Genomic DNA, 18,693 nt, shown 5'->3' with positions numbered 1-18,693 from the left:
TTGTGATTGTGCGTTTTCTTCATCCTCCTGTGCTTGACACCTCTTTCGAGGCGCAAAGAGAGCACTGACACCCCCCCAGTCAAACCCCGAAACACAGACCCACCGCACAGCCCCCCACCTCTGGAAGCAGGATTTCAATTACATGGCTGAGTGGTGCCTTTCTAACCCAACAAAAGGCAGATCCGGCTGGTTGGGATGGAAACGGAGTCAGGGGGTGAGACAGAGCCGGGGGACGGGAGCGGGAGTGAGACTGTCCAAACACAAACACTCGCAAAGCCAAATATTACTACGTGAATATTCACACAAACACGCAGAGGTGGTCAGAGGGTTGTGCTTCACCCCCCCGATCATGACGCCTTATGGCTGTTTGCCCGCTCTCGTCGTTCTCACAGTTCAATCATCAGAGTCTGAAGGCGCCTGGAGGTTGACCACAGATGGTAAGCTAGTGCTATGTTCTGTCTTTGCTATTATTTCAATATGAAAAGGGTAAAAATGGTAAAGATGTTCACCATTTTGACACCTGTTGTGCTCTTTCAGCTGTCACTGTGTACGTGCAGGTCATAAGGTAGGAACTCATTGTGATACCATGATCATCTTTGTTGTGCTACGGTGTAGCTGTAGATGCTGTGTGTTGAATGTGTGTGATGTGAATTAAAAGGAGGCTGTGGCTGGCTGCTGCGATGAAGCCACTGTTTTAAGAGGACGTTTTTGCTGGTGCCAGAGAAGTGTCTGCATCTGTCGACCTGCTGTAAGCAGCCTTGAGGGGAAAAGCTGTTTTTCTTGAACCTTGTCCTGTAAATTCAAGAGTTGCCTCAGTTTTTTTCTTTAAACTCGTAAGCCTTCATTTCACACATAAAAAACACATTGGCTCCATTTACTTTAATGTATTTTAAGGAGAGATATTTATAGCTTTGAATTCAAAAGAGTATGTTGAATTATGTTTTTAAACTATCTAGTTAAGTGGTTTCCAACGTGGGGGTTGGGACCCCACAAGGGGTCACAAGCTGAATTTTAGAGGTCGTGAAATGATTTCTAGATTTTCAAAACAAAATTCTGCTGCACAAAATTCAAAAACAGACTAAATATTTTTTGTCCTCCTCTCTAATCTTTGCTTACTTTCTGTACTTTAAGTACACTTAGTGTCAAAATTACTGTTTACAAGATCAATAATGAAGCTTTAAGGTCACAAACTGTGCAATTTACAGGGGGCAGCATGTAGACATTGCCTTGTATTAAAGGTCACACACATGAAAGGTTGATCTAATCCATCAGCTCCCAAAAAAGCACCTCCTCTGTCACATGATTGGTTAAAATTGTACTTTTTCCGCATTGTCTTTATGAAGTTTGTTCAATGCAGTGTTACAGCAGTTATCTACATATTTCTAACCCTGACCACTAAATGATCAGTGTGTCCCACTCTCATGCATCAGCTCCATTTGGCACATTATATTTTAATTTCAGATTTTTCATTCTTCAACATTACTTTCACCCCTAACTTCCCTCCATTGTGGGGATACTTTACACATAACCCCACATTTTCCAAAACATGCCCATCTCCCTCTCACTTCTGTATAGGATTTTCTCTCAGGTATGGTAACAGTTTATGCCTGTTAAAGCAAGTAAGACTCAGAGAATTTTCTAAACTAACCTGCAAATATATATTTATACACACTTAAAAAACAGACAATGGCTGGACTGCTATTAAACTTAAAATCCTGTCAGTATAGATTTACTCTTTCTAGTGACCTCATACACACCTGCAACACGGTCAGCTGTGCTGCTACGTAATTGCTGAGTTCCACATACATTTCCAGCTTTACACCATGTCAGCGGTGACCAGTCAGCCTCCACCCTTTGCTCGGCTGGAGCGAGAGGAGCACATCCAGATGATCTTCAGAGCTTTCCAGAACCGCTGTGGGCCTTCATGTGAGCGCCACACATGCTCACCTGGACCCAAAACCCACCGAACGCCTCCTGACTGGGAATCTGATGAACAGCTGTCAGGTCTGGCTGCTGGGAGGAAGATGGAGAAGATGCAGCCACCGGGGAGAGGGAACAGGCCAGGGGTGGAGGGGCACTGGCCTGGAGGTGCAGCGGGATCTCACTTTATGTCCGTGCTGGAAACAGTCAGTGAAATACACATCACTGCCAGACCAGAGCTGCAAGGTGAGCAGGAGGGGTTGTTTTTGTGTTTTTGTGTGTTTCTGTGAGGGAGGTTTGTCTTTGAAGAGTGAGGCTTTGTCTTTGTAGGTCCACAGTGTGTTCCCAAGAGGATCTACAGCATCACCACAAGAGGCAGCAGGTCACAGTTACTTGTAGCTGTGGAAGGTACTGATCCCTGGTCAGCTACATGGGTCTTAACTGAGAAAAACATCATGTGATGAGCGAGGGCAGTTTATCACTGTATTCTGAGTCTCTCCTCCATCTTTCCCTCCTGTCAGAGAGTTCGTGTGTGTGCCTCCAGTGTTGCGGTCCAGCTCGGGCCTGTTCCTTGCAGGGCTTCGACTGTCAGGGCCGCCAGGTCTTTTATTTTGAAAGGCCCCTCAGGGCAGACTCCTGCTGCCTCGGCTGCTGCCTGATGGAGATGAGGGCCTACACGCCTCAGAAACATCTCATTGGCACTGTATCCCAGAGGTAGGACAGTCTGAATCTGCCTCTAGTGGCCTTGTCTAAAAAGCATGTTTACTCAAATACTGATACAGTTTGCAGTAAAACTGTCCAAACACAGTGGTGGTGAATGGGTTGTGTTTGTGGTGCTCACACTTCAGTCACAAAGCAGCCCATGCAATAACTGTTGACAGTATGTTCTGTCTGTTAACCAGAGTAACAGGACACATTTAATGACAGGTGTTAAAATTTTGTAATTTTTCACTTTTTTGTCATTTGGGTGAATGAACCCTTTAACCCTTTGACCAGTGCCAGCAGTCTTAATACTTTACATTCTCAGACCAAACAACGTGTCATGTGAGCTTTTTTCCATGTCGCTCCCAGCCTGCAGCCTCCCTGAGCCGCTGTAGATGCCCAGGCCTGTCTGTAAATAGCAATGAGAGCCTTTATTGTTCCACCCAGCTCGGGTATAGTCTAAACCTGGGAGAGTTAATGCACAGCACAGCTTTCTGCACAGAGACACACCTTCAGAGCGGCCCTGGGCTGGCGGGGAAGGAATGCAGCATCCTTCGTAGCGGGAATGTTGGCTAATGAACGGCAGCTCTCGTGTCTCCTGAAATACTTCCTTCTTCATCTGGCCTAAATCTGACCCAAGGTTAGCTGGGTTGCCTTTGTGTGTCGAATTTAGAGCTCTGCAGAGGCAACGCTCGATCAAGTTGTGTCCAATTAAGACTGATCTGGCAGAGGTTTCGGTGACCAGAGATCTACTTGGTATAAATATTCTCTCAGTTGTGCTTGAATAAAGCATGCCCCAGTTTGAACTCCTCCGACGCCGAGCAGACAATGGTTTTGGTGCTGCAGAATCATGACAGCTGAAAATGTGACCAACCAAGCATCAAGGCTGGGCTGCGCCAGCGTGTGAAGTCCTGGCCAGTGCATCTGCCAGGTTGCTTATTGCATGATTATGTAAGAAAATGAGCAAAGTTGTTGTGTGTGTTGGCTGACTGCGTGTTCAGGTGGAGCATGTTTACCCCTCTCCTGGAAGTGCTCAATGCAGAAGGGGCATCTTCCGTCAGAATCCAGGGCTCCTGCTGTCCGTGCCGCTGTCTCTCCGACCAGCAGTTCCAGGTAGTTTTATTAAAGCAGCCCTGAATGAGACGTGTTCCCACGTGTGTATTTCATTCTGTATTTTTGGCTTTTAATCACACTGCAGATTGTCTCCAACATTGGTGAGAAAATGGGCACAATATGGAAGAAATGGCCTGGCTTCAATGACGAACACAACATGGACCATGAATATTTTGGGTTGGACGGTGAGTTGTACATCATGTGATCATGAAGTGGTTCTTCTGTAACGTCCCTGTGTGGACCTGTCTGATACTTTGCACATATGTTTCTCATTACTTTCTTGTGCTCAAATGAAAAAAGCAAGTTAAACTGAATCTTGATAGCTTCGGCAGACATTTTGACTTTTTTTCATTGACAAAAGATAATAGACAAGTCAGGTGAAGATTAAAAAAACATCAGCACCTATGTAGCAAATATAGGTTAAACAAATACATGCAAGGAATATAGATAGGTAACCACTGCTTGCTTTTTATACCCCATTCCCATGTCAAAGGAGTAGCTGTGCCATTTCTAAATCTATGTCCTTCCTCCAGTGCCGCAGAGTATGGAATCACACACTAAACTTCTGCTGCTGGCAGCCACGTTCTTGTTGGTAAGCATATGAATCTCTATTATCACTCTTATATTGGCTTAAAATAGGCGTCTCTCACAGCAGGAAAAGCACGGGTGTAAATAATGAAGTAAAGGATGACTTGATACAGTTTAGCTGCTCTGGTGCTGTTCATGCTGCTTAAATATTCTTTTAACACCTGTTACTACACACCAAGAAGCTGTTCCACCGAAAGACTGCACACCCAAACACAGGAATAGCCATCTAGTGTGTGCAGTCTGATGCAGGGAGAAATGCAAAGACTTAGCTCACCACAGGAGGGCCAGCTCCTCAGGTCAAGGGATGCTCTGTAAAGGACAACAAGGCACAGGCACATATTGTGGATAGGGAGGATAGATGGTCTGAAAAAGGACTGAAGGAGGCTATTTAGTTATAAATAAAGGAAAACTCCCCTCATCAGACAGTCTACAACCCCTTTTATCCCCCACCACCCGTCCATTCATTCCTTCTCAGGAGATTTAATAACTATTCACAATCGGCCTCATGTGAGAACTCTGTCGTTTCCACTTGACTTCAGGTCTGCTGTTACGACAGCCAGGAGCACTAATGAACCAGGTAGTTTCAATGACCTTGATAACGTCCCCACAGAGGTGAAATACCTGTGACTCCTCTCCAGCCAGTTAGAACTGAAGACTCTTGGATGAGAGACGAAACATTTTCAAAGCTTCAACCGCCAAGTCCAGCTGCCCAAGATTAAACCCTCCATGCAGTAACACCTATGCTTTTCCTACTATGAGACAGCAAAAAAAAAAAAAAAAAAACTTTACTGATGAACTCACCTGATGTCTTTCCTCTACAGAATCACATGTATTTTGAAATGAGCTGACCCATGAAAAGGATCAATCATGAGTAAACTGACACCGCAGCAAGTGGTCTACAGTTACTGGGGGACAGCAGCCAAGTCACTCTATGGTACAAGAGGCTGCATCATTGAGCTGCGTTTGTAGGAGGCTGGTGCGGCTTTAAAGCAATTCAGTTTCAACATACAGTTATGAAAGAAAATGACACTGGACCATCTTTAGCAGCAGATGCATATTTGACATTTATTGCTATAATCCATCAGGTGTACATCCAACAGTGTTTCTTCACGTTTGACACACACCTGCACCCATCATCACACAACCAAACATGGGTAGCATTACAGTTTTTCAACAAACTATAGTTGCTTTCTTGGCATGGTTCCAAAAAAATGCTCCCGAGGAACTGACAAAAACTGTAACAGACCCTGACCCTTGGCCCAGTTTCATTTCATTTACTACAAAATGGAAAAGGAGTGAAGGTCAGTGTTTTGGGACTCCTATACACCTTTGTCGAGGACATTAAAACAAAGCCTGTCCCTTGGATTACTTAAAGGCGGCGTACAGACAAAAGAGACAGAAGGGAAAACTGGTTCGGGTTGGGCTCGAGGCCAGGCACAGTGATTTAGGCAGCTTGGCAGTCCATTCTTAAGATGCCGGTTAGACAACCTTCTGCCCAGCACAGGATGGTCCTCATCCTTTGGGATTCAACTTCCAGGTCAAAGATGGAGAATCATTGCTGATTCAGTTAAGTGATCTTTGAAGTGGACTGTATTTACAAATATATCATACACAATAATAGTAATCGTTCTAGTTCGAAATGACCAGAGGAATTGTAGTTAAAATACAGCACTGTAATAAAATAACATCTACCTGCAACCCTGTTTGAGTCCCAATAAAACAGATTAACACAAACGTATCTCAACAGCAGGAAGTGTGATGTTATGTCAAGCAATAAAATCAGATCTAGTATCAGATTGGTTTTGTTGTATTTTGTCAAGTACACTTTGTTAACAGCTAATGAACAGATCAGCAAACACCAGTCACATGGCCTCCCTCTGGTGGCAAGTTAATGTATGTTACATCCTGTGTTTAAAAAAAGAAAACAAAAGAAGGAGGCTTCATTCTTCTCTGGTTGATTAAAAACGACGCATATTCTCTCTTCGGCTTGGTTCAGTGTTCTGTTGACAGGTTCATCTCCAATTTGACACAAAGAAGGAATGGTCTTCTTGCCTCTGTTCCTGTCTTCATACCTCACAGTGCCAATCCACGTAGAGGTGTCCTTTCCTGGACTCGTCATCCCCCAACACATCACATATACGCATACCTGCGCACCACAAACAGAGAGAACCAACAACTGCATGACACAACGCACACCAGAGGATTTCTCTCACTCCAACCTGACGCAGCAGCAGGTCTTACTCTTTCAGAGGTTCGCTGTGTGAGGGGCTAACGTCCGCCACTAGCATTCACCAGACCATGGAAGTCTTCCCAGGCTCTGCAAACAAAGGATGCAGCATTTCATCATTCACAATAAACACAACCGTTTGGATGTTTGTGCATTTTCAATTGGGGATTCACAAATGCATCATTTTACAGCAAAAGCACATGAAACATGATGGAGCTGTATTTTACTGATCTTCCTTCTATAACATATACAACAAATAATGAAAAAATAAAAACATTTTGCATTTTAATTTTATAGCTGCGAATGTTGTGCTGAAAGCATTAAATTAGTAAATGATAACTGCGAAAGAAAAGCAACAGTGTAAAAAAAAACAAAGCAGCACTGCAACAGTTATTTTCATTATCAAATATAATGTTCATTTTTAACTTTTTTTTCAATAAAATGTCACAAAATGGTGAAAAATTGTGATTCCTCAACATTTAGAAATACATGAAAACAGAGGGAAGCAAAACATGCACAAATAAATACATACATGCAAAAGCTGTGAGTAACATTAGCACTGTTCTATAAAATTCTGCTTTTAAACAACACTAATAACTAAGAAAGCTTGTGAGCATGCATACATTTATATGTGCGTGTTTGAGAGAGAGAGAGGTTGAAGCGAAAATAATAAAACGAAGAGACATACATACTTAATGCTGTCTGTGTGAGTCTTGTACTCCATGATGGTGTTGGGTGGCAGGTTGAGGACTCTGCGCAGGGTGTCTCTGATGCGGGCAGTGGTCGCCTGGTCACTGGCAGTTTTGTTCCAGATGGAGATAATGTCCTCCTGGATAAGAGAAGCAGAGAGGACATGTCTGAGTATACTGAAAAGCAGGCAGCGCGTCGCGAGGTAAAACAGGTGTGTGTCTGTGGGTTTTACCTGGAAGCGTACTGACACCACAGCCCCGCAGATCTCCTCTCCTACCATGAACTGCTCCCCGAGCATAGCCAGGATCAGGTTTTCCCAGCATCGAGATGCCAGACCTTTCCTCAGACGGATGATCCACTTTCCACCCATCTTGTTGGCATCGTCCTAAACACAGGCAGGGTTTCAGAATGAGCTTTTCATTTCTAAAACCAAATAGATTCAACGTTATTCGAAAATGAGCACCCACCTCCCACATGGGCTTAATACCCTCCTTGAAGAGGTGAAAGTCACTATGGCCTGTCAGGTCGCCTGGCCGGATCATGTGACTATAGAAACGCCAGAACTGCTCCACCTGTGGAGGACCAAGAAATGTTTATCCCAACAACTGTGAGGGAATGAGTCGGCATGAGTTTGCATTCACAGATTGTGAAATCTACGAGGATCGACATACTGAGGCGAAGCTGCCAATCTGCTTAATGTTCTGTTCGTAGCTCTGAGTGCTCGCTGGTCTCCCTGGGGTGCGTCTGGAGTACCAGAAGGTGTAGTTGTATTGAAGAGGGTGCTCTCCTGCCCCTGGCACCACCATCTGCAGACAACAAGACAGTGACTTAGCCCTCCACTTTACTCTGGAGCTGCAGCAGACACATATGGGTCACTCTTCGGCAGGCTCACCTTTTTCTTGGAGATGTTCTGTTCCTTATCCTCGTCTTCAGTTTTTTCCTTCTCACTGTCTTTCGGTGAGCCTTGGTCCTGGTCGTGGTCTCCACTGTCATCATCTTTCAGACTGGATTTGGTGGAAACACACAGGCAGCAAAACCAAGACGTCCGTGTCATTCATTGGCTTCAGTTTAATTAAGGGGCACTTAGATTCTGTTGTCAGTTAAATTAGCTAAAAGTTGAGTCAACTTTATGGTCTGTGGGCAGTTTGAGGTGCTATTGAACTGTACTGTATTATATTGACAGGTATTTCTAATATTTCATGTGCCGTTATGAATATGAATGCGCTAGACAAAATAACAGACACACTGAACAAGAACTGAACATTATAACCTTAAGTTGTAGCTTGGTACACCGAATAAACTGTCAACTGAGTGATATTTTCCCCTGCTAACTGCAAAGATGTAGACTGTTAATGATGCACACGTACATACCTCCACCTAAAAACTGCTCTGGCCGTGAATAGCCTACAGCACTGTTAGCTATCTACCCTCACTCTGGTAGGGCCACGGGAGTGCAGTCTGAGTCGGGAGTGCGCGCACCTCCCGACGCCTCTTAACAACTACCACACCGAGGATTCGGGGCCTATCCGCCTTCCGCCAAGCTAAGCTACAGCTAGCAACATAGCATAGTCCCATTATAAATACTCTTAAATGGTTGTTGCTGCTTCCTTCGTTGTAATTGCACCTGTGTGTGGACCCCACTCTCAAGTGGGTTTATAAGCACACACAGAGCATGCAGGACCATGCAATATAGCTGACACACCTCTCTTTTTGCACGCAACAGCTTTCGTTAACGTTACGCTCCCCCGCGAATTTGCAGCCACGACAGGAAGCCCACGGTTCGGCAGATATTCTACAGAAACGCTGGATTACTCACGCGTCAAATTTGTTGTTCATTATTCTCCAGGTGGCAGCCTTTCGGAGTCCGACCACAGCCTCCTGTTTTCCGCAGGAACAGCGGCGCGCACGGTATGTGTACGCGCACGCCGTGTGTCGGTCGGGGTGATGCGCGTGGAGAGCTCACGGGTGAACACATAGCTCTCTTCACTCTTTCACCACATTCATTCATTTACACTCACGAGAGAACAGGGATGATGCAAAGGCGTACACAAATCACATCAAAATATGTGACTCATGAAGTTATGTTTTAACATTTTAATCCTCACATCTCATACAGCTGACTCCCAAACACAATAAATACACAGCAGAGTACCACTCTAATCAGTTAATTATAGCTTTGTAAAAGTCTCTGTTCATGATTAACCAGAAACGCTGTGACTGAGACACACAGACATGTGTGCGAGCAGGCAGACACACACACCACCACACATACGCAGCCTCAACACAAAAAGGACTGGCAGCTTCTTCATATGAACCGGCATCCTCTGATGTGCCGCGTCCCTCGTTTCATCCCTTCTGTCCGTCCGCTTGTCATCTGTTCTCGCGGCAACTTCAAACCGTGGCTCTGTTCAGGTCCAAGCAGAGCTGTGGACCGAGTCTGGGGGGACAAAAAGGGAGCTGAAGGGGGTTGATGGAGTGGACTTCTTTGGGTCCAGCCTGACTTTGGTGTTAGTGGATGGTGATCAGGTTTGGGGATGACTGACTGTGTCTAGGCAAACAACGCAAGCTGGGGAAGGAGCAGAGTGTCTACGGGTGAGGGATGGGAGGAAAGCTCTGGCATGGTATGGCACGGTATGGTGTGGTGTGGTTTGGTTGGCTCTGCTGTCGGAGACCATCCCCTCATCCCTTGCCCCCTGTGCCTCTGTGAGGACCTTCATGAGAGGGCTCTTTGTTCTGGGCCGGCAGGCGCACCAGTGAGTGAATGAGCAAGAGCAGCGGCGGTCCTCTTCAATGGCGGCTGTTTGTTTACACCAGCCAGTCCCGTCATACTTCATTAGCAGCCCAGCCCACCGACAACCTCTGATGTCCTAATCGCCGATGAGTGTGTGGCTGCCCATCAGCCCTGAGCCTCAGCGGTTCAGGATAAAGGGGTTTCTAGGATTCCCGACACACACATTCCCACTAATTCTGCCCGCCTGCCTTCTCAGCCACTGCCGGTACACATACATACACATAAATGCATACACATACAGCCTCCACGGTGAGGGTGGATGGGAGAGCTGGCTCTTTCATCATGGGCCAAGAGGCACAGGGAGGTGAGGCGATGTCAGTGGAGCAGCAACAGTCCCAGAGAACTAGCTTTGCATCACTGAGATGTGAGAGACCTGCCGCCCAGAAAGACACAAAAAGACGAGTGATTAGTCAGTGCTGCCATCTTCTGACCATGATCACAGTCTTAAAAATATGGCCAGACGAAGGGATTTTGCTCTAAATTGCCCTCCAGGGAGGATTTGCTTTCAGGCTGAATCGCACCATCAACCTTCCAAAAAACACATCTGATTTGTTGAGCTTCGCTGGAGGTGAAACAGCATGAGGGAAGGCGCTGCCTAAGAAGTTATCACAAGAGAGTTTCCTGCCCACAATAACACCTTTGTCAAAAAAAATGTCCAGAAATATGTCCATCACAGCCCTAAGTGACATCTTTGTTTTGTCTGACCAATAGTACAAAACCCAAACACATTTAATTTACACTGATGTAAAAAAGAAAAACAAGAAAAGCCTCAAATTTGAGAAGCAGAAACCACCACATAGTAGGCATATGTGCTTGATAAATGATATAAATAGTTCATTATTACAAGTAATTAATTTGCAGTAAATCAACTACTAATTTGATTGACTAATCATTTCAGCACTACATAAAATGTTTTTCTATCCATATTTTGTGGCTGTGACATATTTTTTTATGTTAATATTTCCTGTTGTTATGTGCTTTAAATTATAGTATGGTATACTATAGTATAGTACAGTTCTCACTGGGTAACTAATAAAGATCCAGCCTCGTTGAATATACATTATATAGGTTTGTTTTTACACACTCTACAAATCAGCATGATGAAGGCCCTGTGACATTGTCAGAAGACTTGTCAGCTAGTGTCCAAGTTGTCCAATGAACTGACCTCCTGAATGGCTCTTCCCAGCCTCTCCTGGCTTTTCACCACTTTCCTGAAAGAGACACGCATCCATTATTATTTCAGACAATGATACAATAACAACACCTACTGCTATTATGTGCATAATCACGTTCTGATTACAGGATTAAAACAGAGGAGCAGAGCCTACCTGTGTATTCTGCGAGCCAGGCTGAGGGTGAAGTTTGCCGAGCAGTCGGGCTGATATGTGGACGGCACTACGGTGTAAGCTCCCGGAGAGAGACAGCAGGCCAGACTGACATCCTGGGTGTAGCAGTGAGGGACACAGCTGGCTGCAGGATCCTTGTCTCTGGGGACCGTCTGCTCAGATACTCCTTCTGGGAACTGGATACATCATGAAGATCAAATGCTCAGATATTTCAAGTTCAAGCTGAAGTTTCAAGATCACTCAAATGTCTTAAAGTAGGAGAATTAAAACTGATAGAAAGAAGAAAAAAGTAAACATTTTAAAGATCTAATTACACACTGTACTGATTATATTGTAAGTAAATGAGAGAAATCTAAACAGAAGTAATTGACCCACAGCTCTAAATGACACTAGTGCTCTCCCGGAAAGGGTAATTCCAGTATTTTTCAACCTGGGCTTTTTTTTTTTTTTTTCAGATAGAAAAAGTTTTGGAATTGGTCCAGTAGATCAAAGCACGCCCACTAAGAGTTCTTATTTTTGTCACTGACGACTCAGATTGCTACTCTATGTGTCTGGAAAGGATACAGTAATTTTACTTTACAGAATAACAGTTCAAACTACTGTCGAAAAACACCAAAGTCACACAATAAAACAAACTAACTAACCAATCGAAGCAGCTGTAGACCAGCAACTCCTGTGTTCTGTGAGGTAAAATTACCGTTTTTGTCAACGGAGTCTGGAGGCCTTGAATAGAGTGGCATAGCGTCTGTTTCTGGTTAAACAAATGTGTTTTGATTCTTACTCTTTAACAAAAAGGCCTATCTCTGTACAGATCCTTTCCATAATGTTGTCAGACACTTAGAGTAACAATCTGAGCCTGTCAGGGGCAAAAACAAGAACTTTTAGTGGAAGACCGTGTGCAAGGGTTTCACTGCAGCCTGTTTCACAGCTCGACCAATTATAAAACTTCTTCTACCAATCAGTCGTTTAGTAAATATGTGAAAATATGGTCTAGGTTTAAAAATGTCAGAATTACCCTTCAATGTTTGACTGACCTTATAAATGTGGAAGCCAATAGGGTGCAGATCAGTGTCAGGGCGGCTCTGGTGCAGGGTAATCCTGACATTAACGCCTGATGTCACTGCTGACTCATCACACACTGTAAAAGGGAAGCATGGGTTCTGCCAGTGAGACAGGAAGTTCCTGCTTCCTCCGGCCGTCCTTCCCTCCACCCACGAGCCCCGGAAGTAACTGGTTTCCCACTCTCCATCTGTTGTTAATGGCAGTGACGGTGCTGGGCTTTTCAGGCCACTAAGGAGGAAACCAACATTTGTATGCCATGAATAGTCAGAAACATAACAAATTTCATGATCACATCACATTTACATGTTGAAACACAGAAGCATGAAACACTTTGTAAACAAAGTGTGAATTAACAGCTGGAAGTGTACTTGCTGCAGTGTAAAAGGATAAAAATTAAAATACAATAGTTGATTCTTTTCAAGGGTGTCTTTCAAACTGACCAGCAGATGTCACTATTTGCTGTACTTGATTTTTTTTTCTGGGAAATCCTGGACTTAATCCTGGAAAGTTTGTGTGCACAAATTCACAAATTGCGACCTCACATTATTATATAACTTATATACGCAAATTTAAAGAACATGGCATTAAACAATGTTGTTGACATTTTAATGTATGTTTAAGGGATTTTAAAGATAACACAATAGTGCATAATTGGCAAAATAACTAATGCGGTATTGCTTTGATTCTGAAAGGAGTGTGTTAGTTTTGACTTAAAAAAATGTTTAACATAATGTTCTGTACTAAAAAGAAACAAAGTCTGGATGCACTGCATGTTTCCAGCAGCATTTTTACACTCATAAGACAAGCTTGTTTGATTTCTCCTCCCATTAACTGGTCCTTACCTGAGGGATGTGGAAGAGGAAGAAAAGACCCGGATGAGAAAGCGGGCCTCAGCTCCTGGCTGGTAGGTGCTGGGGATCAACAGGTAGTATCCGGGCAATAGCTCTCCATGGAGGACCACCTCTCTCTCATACGCATGGCAGTGAGTAGAAGCACAAGGAGGTTTGTTCAACATCCGGCTTAGATTAAAACGCTTCTTCTCCACCTAGTGACAAAAAAAGGCGACTAACACAATGCACATAGACAAATACAAACATTTTATCTCCTCTTGGTGATGGCACAAACCTTCCACATATGTAGAGCGATAGCCTGGTAGTGCTGGTGCTTTGTGTTCTTGCTATCCTCGAGTGGCGTTTGTGCGTATTTCCCCGTGTTTCTCTGTTTTCTATGCTGTAGCAGGGATACCAGCACCTCTCCTCTCTCACACACTTTGAGCCAAAACTTAGGGTTGCTACCATAACTGCTGCTGTTTCGACTGCCGCCCGCGGAGTGCCCTTTTATCCAACGGCCAACCAGCTGATGGTTGTGTATCAGCAGATTTCCTGTCGGAGAGGAGAGTCGTCAGGGTTAAAAAGGCCGCCAAGGAGGTCAGTCAGTGACTGTAAACTGAACACAGTCATTAGCAAAATAAGAGATTTACCACTGTAGATGCTCTTTAGGTGTCCCTCGTCGCTGATGGGGTAGCCCACTGTGACATCATCGAACTGGGACAGGAACTCGGTCTCATCCAACCAGAACTCACCCTCAGCCACTCTGGATTGTAGGTCCGATGCTGAAACAGAGTCGACAGAACTCCAACCAGCACCACTGCAGAGAAAGAGGTAGACATGTGAAATAGGTTGTCCAAATAGACACAAAATCAAATCTGCAAGGAACTTCTTTCTCTGGACTTAAAACAGACTTCCAGAGAGGCCACCCTGAGTGCAGACTGAGGTCTTCATGTATACATGGATTTATGTATTATTGTTATTTATTCATTTATTCATAATAATACTTGAAATAAAGTATACTGTCAGGGCATTGGTTATTTCCACGCCAACAACTCAGGCCTGAAGACCCTTTTCACGGAGCATTTTATGGCCTGGCACCCTTTCAGACCTGATTGGATTAAGGTTAGCACTTCAGTCTGGAGGGTGGATATTTGGATTCAGCAAAACTTCTTTTGAGCTTACACGCACTTGTGATTATGATACATAAGCAGACACACAAGCTTACCTCCCAATCCAGGCCCCTCCCCAGCAGCATCGTCCCCAGGGGTTTCTGATTCTGAGCAGCAGTACTTTGCTCCCTGACACAGTCTTCACATCCAACCACTCCATGATAGTCAGTGCATGGTACTGACCCAGCTCACTGGCCCCTAGAACAGTCACTGAAGTCATCAGGTGATGTCATACAGGATCAAAACCATGTATCTACACAAAAGTGCTTTTTTTTCTGACCTCCAGGGCTGCTGTGAGTGGAGCAGCTGATTGCACACTGGTCTTTCACCGGGTACAGAAGGTTCAGGTCCAGCCTTCTCCTCCTGACCTGGTCACTGTCCTGTTCTGTGATCTGCTCCTCATCTGAGCCAAAGTCTCCAAAGCTCCAGCGCTCCGCCAGGCCTCCGGTCAAATCCACCAGGGCCTCAGACACCTGCCCTGCCCACAGTCGCTCATATGCGCCGTGAAGCCTAACGGGCATGGAAGGGACAGGAAGTGTGATTTCTAAACTTCACTTTTGTGAATTCACTACAAGGTCAGCAAAACTTTCCAAAAGTACCATCAAGAAAATCTCTACTTAAAGTTTATAGCAGGTCAAACTGAGAGACAAGACAGGGAAATTCCACAAATTACTTACTTGGCATAGGCCTTCTCCAACAAGGCTACCCAGAAAGCAGTGGGGGAGTGGCAGCGTGAGAAGCAGAGAGTAGAATTGATACAAGGCAGCCGGTCGTCAATGGTCACCTCTGTCCAGTGTCCCTGCTGCCAGAAACAAAACCGGAAGGAGCCCCTGTACCTGCTGTCACTCCACTGGGGCTGATCTGGTGGTAACACCTATAGAGAGTCACGGAGTAAGACATAACATACTTATGACATGCTTACTCACAACAATTTAGTCTGACACGCAGCAACTCTGCTGCCCATGATTCAGTTCTCTAGATTCTGTACAAAGCCAGAGCTGCAGATCACAAAAATCTATTAATATTGAAATGTTAATACAGTTGTTGCTCTACCTTGTTCAGCAGATGTTCATTCTTGAGCAAGAAGGTGCAGGCGCAGAGAAACCAGCAGTCTCCTAACAAGCCTTGTTTTGCATGACCCAGGTTGATGTTATCAGGGAAGAGGGCTGGTGACTGGCAGATCTCCTGGAGTTGTGAAACAGACATAAAGGAGGATTACTGAGAAAAGCTGACTTGAAGACGACTTGCAATAATTTTGGTTTTTGGGCGAGTGAAAATGAGTTGCAGAAATATGTCACTCTAAACGGTTAAACTGAAAGTGGGCAAAGAATGTTGATCTCAGTAAGTGTTATTTACAACAGCTTGAGCCAGAAGTTGTTACCATGGAGTTCAGGGCCTCTCACAGTGTTGTTTTGTCACATTTTAGTTCAAAGAAATAAAACAAACATACTAAAAGATATGACATTTGGTCTTTTACTACATATTCCCTTCTTGTGAAATACTGAATGATAACACTGGGCCTGCAGGCACTCTTTCATAATCAAACCAACCACCTGATGAGGAAACTCCTTCTTTGGTTGAACAGATCAACCTGTGCCAAAACTTCACATGATCTTAACAACAGCATAAAAACCATCCACCCGTCACAAAACAAATGTAGAAGGAATTAACTGCGGCATTTCCCCATTCAGCCATGGCACTGAATCTCACCTGTGGGCGTCGCCAGGTGATGTCTCCCTGCAGCCCGGCGATGGGCGTGGAGCTGTCACAGAACAGGGACCTGTCCTCAGAGGGAAAGTCCGGGTCCTCAAACAGAGGCTGGGCCCCACACTCTGCCTTGCCCTCTTCCTTCATCGCTCCTGCTACTTTTCAACCTGGATCGTCGTACCGGTTGTGTCAGCAGCTGAATCTCAGCCAGCTGTGACCATCCTCACTGCCTCCATGTACATTTCACCTTAGAACAAAAGAAACACTGGCGTTACATATTCATGAGAGTTTGTATATTTGTGCAAAGATGAAGAAGTTTAATTTATTAATCTGTGACTACACAGTGACCTGTTTTCTTCCTCTTTTCTATTTCCTATCATGAATATTTGGACAGTTGTGTTGTATGCATGTCATTTATGACGCGATCTAATCAAATAATATAAGCTCATCTTCCTTCATAAATCCACAAATAGCAATATATCATTAAATATTAATACGCTTAATAAATATTCATGTTATAATGTATTTATCGTTACACCATTACATGTATGTACGCACAGGTGTCTTTTAGGGGAAAAACATACTTAAAAAGCACAAATTCTTATTTTAATCGTCAGCTAGGTAAACGTTACTCAATAATGAAGCAACCGTTATTATAGAGAAACATAAAGAAAAGCTGAATGAATATGACTCCAAACTAAAATGTAATGTTAGAAACAGAGCAGGTTAATTATGTACCTCTCTCCTCTTTTAAGCATCTTGTCCCTCGTAGCTGTCATTCTTCGCAATAACACAACGGCTAACCGTTAGCTTCAGCTAGCTTGAAATGCATAGTTGTAACATCTCCGTATGGTTTCATCTTATCATGGTTTCAGAACCATCACCACAGTCACAGCGAGGTTTTATCCACAAGCATTGCAATTTTCGTAACGACTGACAGTCAGACCCGAATCAGACATAACATCTTGCTCCTGCAGCTGCGAAAGCACGTAAAGTCGCTTCCGGTTGGACATCCAGCGGCTCATTCATGGAGAGAATCCTTCCTGTGCCACTCCCGCCACCTACTGTTGGTGCCGTGAATTACATGCTGCATGTCCACTCACTGTGTACCATCTGCTCGCATGGATGACAAGGACTGTTAGGTAGCTCATCATCAGGCACATGTAGCTAAAACTAGGCTAATACAACGGCCTTCATGAAGGTTAGAATATTCAGTTCTTGTTAAGCATAAATATTAGAAATATAGTAACTAAAACAAAGCTGTTAACCTTCATGTTCAATTAGAGCATTGGCTTTAGCTTGATGTACCTAATGAAGTGGCAACTGAGATATTATTCACTCAAGTATTGTTCTTACCAGTCCTTTCAAAACTCTTCTACTTTCCTATTAACTATTCCACCATTTTTAGTGTCTTCTTTTATTTTTTTCTTGTCTTTCCCTTTTTCTATTAAACTTGGCTTCATTCCTTCTACTATTCCTTCTTCCCTTCCCTCCTTCTTTCCTTCCTTTGCTTCCTCTGTTGACTGACAAGCATGAAAATCAAAATGTGCCTCATATTGGAGAGGTCTCCAGACTTTTTTACTTTGAGTAGGCCTACATTTTACTGCTAATGCTTCTTTACTTCCTCAAAACGTTGTAGCATGGATATATTGAATTTGTAATGTAATAATGTAAAAATAAAATCTACATGCCTAAATAGATAAACACAGAAACAGCAAATTATGACAAAAATATTCAATTTATTGGCATAGAAGTAATACAAAAATATATTTTTATTCAACATTCAAATAATGCATGAATTCATCTTGTGTGTCTTTGAGTCCTTTAAGTTGACTTCCTCAGGCGATCTGCTGCTTCACATTTTCTAGTTAGGGGAACGAAAGAACAAAGCGTTAGATGAATTCAAATAAGCTTGTTGCATCTTGACTCAGCATTGATGCCTGCTGGGCGTCTGAGCACAGAGACTGATTGATCAGAGAAATGAACTTACCGTGGCACAGTCTTCATGGCCTCCTGCACCCACTTTTTGTCAGGATTGCCACAGAGAAGTTTGTTTTTCCTCGTCTTGAAACTGTATTAAGACACAGGAAGAAGTTAAGACATGAGTTCGATAGCAGAGCCGACATTTCTGTCTGTTATAGATTTTATTTTCTTACATGATTGCCTTGATGTTGCAGTAATCCGTGTCCTCCTGGATTGTGTAGCACTTCAGCAGTCTCACTGGGACTGGACTTTCATGGTACTGTGTGCAGCAAGCGCTCACGGGACCTTTGATGTAGAGACATTACAAACACGTCAGCCAAAGAACAGAACCTAGAAAAATACAGGCAACTACTCACGCGCTCTCCTACATGATAACAGCAGTGAAATGTACAACCGTGCACGGTAAATAAATGCTGAAGTCATACTTACTGCTTTCACCCGGCACCACCAGCAGCACCAGCATTATGGAGACGCACACAATGAGCTTTGCCATCCTCACCCTGCTTCTTCTCCGCAGTCAATCTGGATTCTCAAAGGCGATGAACCGGCAACATTTGCCTTTGGC

General features: G+C 44.0%; 4 protein-coding genes across 5 annotated transcripts; 1 reads left to right on the top strand and 3 right to left on the bottom strand.

Annotated features, from left to right (window-relative positions):
- Positions 1 to 1,823: 1,823 nt before the first annotated feature.
- Positions 1,824 to 5,171, top strand: LOC121614874 (phospholipid scramblase family member 5). Its single transcript, XM_041948963.1, has 7 exons — positions 1,824 to 2,166; positions 2,251 to 2,328; positions 2,442 to 2,634; positions 3,624 to 3,735; positions 3,821 to 3,920; positions 4,269 to 4,327; positions 5,145 to 5,171. Exons 1-7 carry the CDS (start codon positions 1,824 to 1,826, stop codon positions 5,169 to 5,171), a joined length of 912 nt encoding a protein of 303 aa, XP_041804897.1.
- Positions 5,172 to 5,368: 197 nt separating this feature from the next.
- Positions 5,369 to 9,170, bottom strand: eif4e2 (eukaryotic translation initiation factor 4E family member 2). Of its 2 annotated transcripts, none has more exons than XM_041948646.1 (8): positions 9,057 to 9,170; positions 8,133 to 8,244; positions 7,912 to 8,046; positions 7,708 to 7,812; positions 7,473 to 7,625; positions 7,239 to 7,379; positions 6,565 to 6,640; positions 5,369 to 6,469 (listed from the first exon to the last, which is right to left on the bottom strand). In XM_041948646.1, the coding sequence occupies exons 1-7, from the start codon at positions 9,074 to 9,076 to the stop codon at positions 6,605 to 6,607; spliced, it is 702 nt and encodes a 233-aa protein (XP_041804580.1). In that variant the 5' UTR covers positions 9,077 to 9,170; the 3' UTR covers positions 5,369 to 6,469; positions 6,565 to 6,604. The 2 variants fall into 2 exon arrangements, with proteins under 2 accessions (XP_041804580.1, XP_041804578.1); XM_041948644.1 differs by having other exon boundaries at positions 7,243 to 7,379.
- A 153-nt stretch (positions 9,171 to 9,323) lies between these two features.
- Positions 9,324 to 17,143, bottom strand: capn10 (calpain 10). The gene is made up of 13 exons (XM_041948642.1): positions 16,884 to 17,143; positions 16,149 to 16,392; positions 15,492 to 15,623; positions 15,116 to 15,312; positions 14,719 to 14,948; positions 14,495 to 14,636; positions 13,920 to 14,086; positions 13,565 to 13,821; positions 13,282 to 13,484; positions 12,412 to 12,667; positions 11,360 to 11,553; positions 11,197 to 11,242; positions 9,324 to 10,404 (listed from the first exon to the last, which is right to left on the bottom strand). Exons 2-13 carry the CDS (start codon positions 16,290 to 16,292, stop codon positions 10,375 to 10,377), a joined length of 1,998 nt encoding a protein of 665 aa, XP_041804576.1. The 5' UTR covers positions 16,293 to 16,392; positions 16,884 to 17,143; the 3' UTR covers positions 9,324 to 10,374.
- A 727-nt stretch (positions 17,144 to 17,870) lies between these two features.
- Positions 17,871 to 18,693, bottom strand: ccl20a.4 (chemokine (C-C motif) ligand 20a, duplicate 4). Its single transcript, XM_041949974.1, has 4 exons — positions 18,558 to 18,693; positions 18,302 to 18,413; positions 18,136 to 18,216; positions 17,871 to 18,009 (listed from the first exon to the last, which is right to left on the bottom strand). The coding sequence occupies exons 1-4, from the start codon at positions 18,619 to 18,621 to the stop codon at positions 17,970 to 17,972; spliced, it is 297 nt and encodes a 98-aa protein (XP_041805908.1). The 5' UTR covers positions 18,622 to 18,693; the 3' UTR covers positions 17,871 to 17,969.

This window comes from Chelmon rostratus, chromosome 12 (genome assembly GCF_017976325.1).
Source record: "Chelmon rostratus isolate fCheRos1 chromosome 12, fCheRos1.pri, whole genome shotgun sequence".
Lineage (NCBI taxonomy): Eukaryota > Metazoa > Chordata > Actinopteri > Chaetodontiformes > Chaetodontidae > Chelmon > Chelmon rostratus.
Note: the sequence above shows the minus strand (reverse complement) of the source record. Positions and strands in the feature narration are given on the sequence as shown.